We start from the raw sequence: 3,236 nt of genomic DNA, 5'->3' as shown, positions 1-3,236 counted from the left end.
TTTGTTCACTGCTCTCTTTCCAATGACTATAACAGGACCTGGCATGGAACTGATGCTCAATAAACCTTTACAGAATAACGTGGACTAGACAAAAGTGCTCAGAAAATAAAATAGAAACCGTGGCACTAAAAGCAAAGCATTACTCTCATCTCTCCACTAGGTGGCCCCATGGTCTTTATCAAATGCAGGCGCCAGGCCTGAGAGAAGGTTGCAAGTTCACTGATCACAGAGCTGCCCATCTGAGGCAGGCCAGCCAGGGGAGCGAGGCAGGTTACACAAGGTCCCTACAATGACCTGGCTCCCCAGCTGTGTGTTTTGGGCTTCTAAAAATGGCTCAGTCTGCAAGAGTGGGTATGGACAGATGCCAAAACACCTGCCAACCCCTTCAACCCCGTCAGTGAGTCTGAGGGTAATGGCACCCAAGGGTGGCACAAAGCCCCCCCCCCCCGCCAATTCTCAGTGGGGAAGGAGCAGGCAGGGTCCGGAGGATCTTGGGACATATCTGGGCTCTGACCTCTTTTGGGGCTTCGCTGCAGATGAACTCCTCAAAGATCCTGTGCGCCCGGGAGGCCAGCTTGGTAGCTGACCGGATCTTCTTGAACTCCTCACAGGCCAGCCAGAACTCCAGGTTCTCCTGGCTGAACTCCGTCTTCAGGAAAGCATGGAAGGCAGCCACGCCATCTGGGTTGGAGGGAGAGAGGAAGAGACCGGTCAGACTGAGGGAACAGCAGGGAATAAAAGAAGCGAAGACAGCCATTGCCGCTAACAGCTCTATTTTTAGGATGCAATTTTCTCGAACAAGGACCTGCCTTTGTATTCTGAACAGAGGCTGGCAGACTCGGGGATCATTATTATTATTACTACGACTGTTATCTTGCCCACCCTTTCAGCATCTCTCAGGCTGGCCCCCCAAGCACATGAGCGCACACGTGCCATCCACGGACAGACACCACAGGGTCCTACTCACTTTTACTGCTCAGCAGCAAGTCAAACGATTCTCTCCATCCCAGCACATCTTCTGAGAAGTTTCTGCTTAAAAAAAAAAGGCCAAGATTTTAATTTAAAGAAAAAGGCCAACCAATTCATGCATAGCACAAATCCTAGCCAGAACTCTGATGGGAGTTGCCTAATTCACACGAAGACTTGCTCGGCGATGATTGGAACCGACTCCTCCAACCCTTGGTTGGGGGGAGGGGAAACAGAAGTATTTTCCAGAAGGCAAGTCTGTAACCAGGAACCAAAGCCAGGCCCCGTTTGGCCTCAGTAAATATCTTCTAAGGCGGTCTTCCTTGCTGTCCGAGATTCTTTCTTTTCCCCTGACTCTCGGTTGATGTTTTGTACTTTTCCCCAAGGAAATAGGGCCTCGTGAATAAAGGGTATGTCACCCAGAGCCCCAGAGCCTGGCACAGCACCTGGCACAGTTGATGTTCAATACGAAAGGGCTTTTAGGTAAGGCGCACACCCGTGGAAGCAGAGCCATTGACTGAAAACTTCCAGCGGGCCGTGGACCCTGTCCTAGCCCTGGTTGCATGTGCAATGACATCTCCAGGTGGGAGAGTATGGTAACTGGACATTCGGGTCCTGGGTACACTCATCTGTAGGCAGACTTAGAACCCTGGAGCCATCCTCCCAGTCACCCAGGAGCCAAGTTGCCATAGCGGACCAGCAGGAAGCCCAGGGAGGGGGTCACCCAGGTCCCTCCCAGCATGTCCTGGTTTCTCCTTGGATTCTCCCTCTCATGACTCCTTTCCTAAATCGGACTCGGTCTCCTCTAGGGGCCCTCGGCTGGTCAGCAGGACTCACCGCTCTTTGCTGTGTTTGTTGTTCCACTCGGACTTGCCAGCATTCCCAGTATCGGAGCTGAGGTCTGATTTGTGAAGAAAGATCCCCAGCCGGGTCTTGAACTCTTTGGCTCTGGAAGACAAAGCAGGAGCATACGTATAAGGATTCTCCATGTGCTCAGCCAGGGCAGAGAGGTTTATGGGGTCTAAGAGCTCCGGCTGGCGCCCCCTGAATTCCAGCCTCAAGGGTTCCTGGGAACTTGGCTTCTCTCCTTAGTACCAAGAAGTCCCAAACAATGAAAGGAATGTTTGAGCCGGGCCTCGGTAGGTCTTACACTGTCTGAGCTTACAGCACCTCAGACAGTTAAGTCACACTGCTCTCACCCTCTGGGCTTGTGCTGAGTATTTCTGGAACTGCGTGGAAACTAATTCCTCATCTTATCTTTTCCAGCTCCAGCAAGGATTGGGGGCAGCTGAGTGGCCGCCTGGGAAGTGGGCCCATCCCTCACCTGCGGATCCAAAACCACCTCCCTGCCTTCCCAAGGCCAGAGGAGGCCACGCCCCCAGGTGTGGGCTAGCCAATAAAAACCAAGTGCTTAAGAAACTGAGGGAGATGGTCAGTCCGGCCTGGGGACGCCAACGTGGTCTCCAGCAGGTCACCTGAGAAGGACTGCCCTTTGTCAGCGGCTAGAGAAGGACAGTAAGCAGCGGCCCCTGTTTTCCCTCCTCTCTCCTCTTGGCTCCGTTGCTCCTCTGAGATTCTAAGGCAGTGGTTCTCAACCTTCCTAATGCCGCGACCCTTTAATACAGTTCCTCATGTTGTGGTAACCCCCAACCATAAAATTATTTTCGTTGCTACTTCATAACTGCAATTTTGCTACTGTTATGAATCGTTATGTAAATATCTGATATGCAGGATGTATTTTCATTGTTACAAATTGAACATAAAGCATAGCGATTCATCACAAAAACAATATGCAATTATACATGTGTTTTCCGATGGTCTTAGGCGACCCCGGTGAAAGGGTCGTTCGATCCCCAAAGGGTCGCGACCCACAGGTTGAGAACCGCTGTTCTAAGGGAAGCAGCTAAGCAAGCGGCACCCAGGTGACCTCTGCCTCGCCCATCAATCCTCAGCATCCTATTATCCCGCCCGCCCTGGTCCCCAAGCCGGCGCCCCACTTCCTCCGGGCGGCGGGACAAGCCCCTCTTACCTCTCCAGGCAGGTGGTGGGGAAGGCGGACAGGGTCCGGCACATGGCTGCGGGCGCAGGGCAGCACGTCGTGGGGAGATCGGCGGCGGGCTCCAGTGGGCACGGCAGCGCGAGAGGCAGAGGGTCCGCTGCGGCTGACACTCGCTTGCTCGGGTTGGGTGTTTCAGGCTGCACGCTCTGAGCCCGCGGTCTGGCGGCTTTTATTCTCTCGGAGGGGAGGGGGCGGGGCGCACTGCTCCCCG

General features: G+C 53.8%; 1 protein-coding gene across 2 annotated transcripts in view; it reads right to left on the bottom strand.

Moving 5' to 3' along the window:
- The window catches only part of RGS16 (regulator of G-protein signaling 16), a 4,893-nt gene extending 1,667 nt beyond the window's left edge, over nucleotides 1-3,226 (bottom strand). The window contains exons 1-4 of one of the 2 annotated variants that reach the window (XM_005880217.2): nucleotides 2,996-3,226; nucleotides 1,804-1,914; nucleotides 968-1,032; nucleotides 515-681 (exon numbers count right to left, since the gene is read on the bottom strand). In XM_005880217.2, coding sequence (XP_005880279.1) covers nucleotides 515-681; nucleotides 968-1,032; nucleotides 1,804-1,914; nucleotides 2,996-3,039 — 387 coding nt within the window. In that variant the 5' untranslated portion in view covers nucleotides 3,040-3,226. The remainder of the gene's footprint in view (nucleotides 1-514; nucleotides 682-967; nucleotides 1,033-1,803; nucleotides 1,915-2,995) is intronic. The other variant, XM_005880218.2, reaches the window with a different exon arrangement.
- Between the last annotated feature and the right edge of the window lie 10 nt (nucleotides 3,227-3,236).

This window comes from Myotis brandtii, unplaced genomic scaffold (genome assembly GCF_000412655.1).
Source record: "Myotis brandtii unplaced genomic scaffold, ASM41265v1 scaffold630, whole genome shotgun sequence".
Lineage (NCBI taxonomy): Eukaryota > Metazoa > Chordata > Mammalia > Chiroptera > Vespertilionidae > Myotis > Myotis brandtii.
Note: the sequence above shows the minus strand (reverse complement) of the source record. Positions and strands in the feature narration are given on the sequence as shown.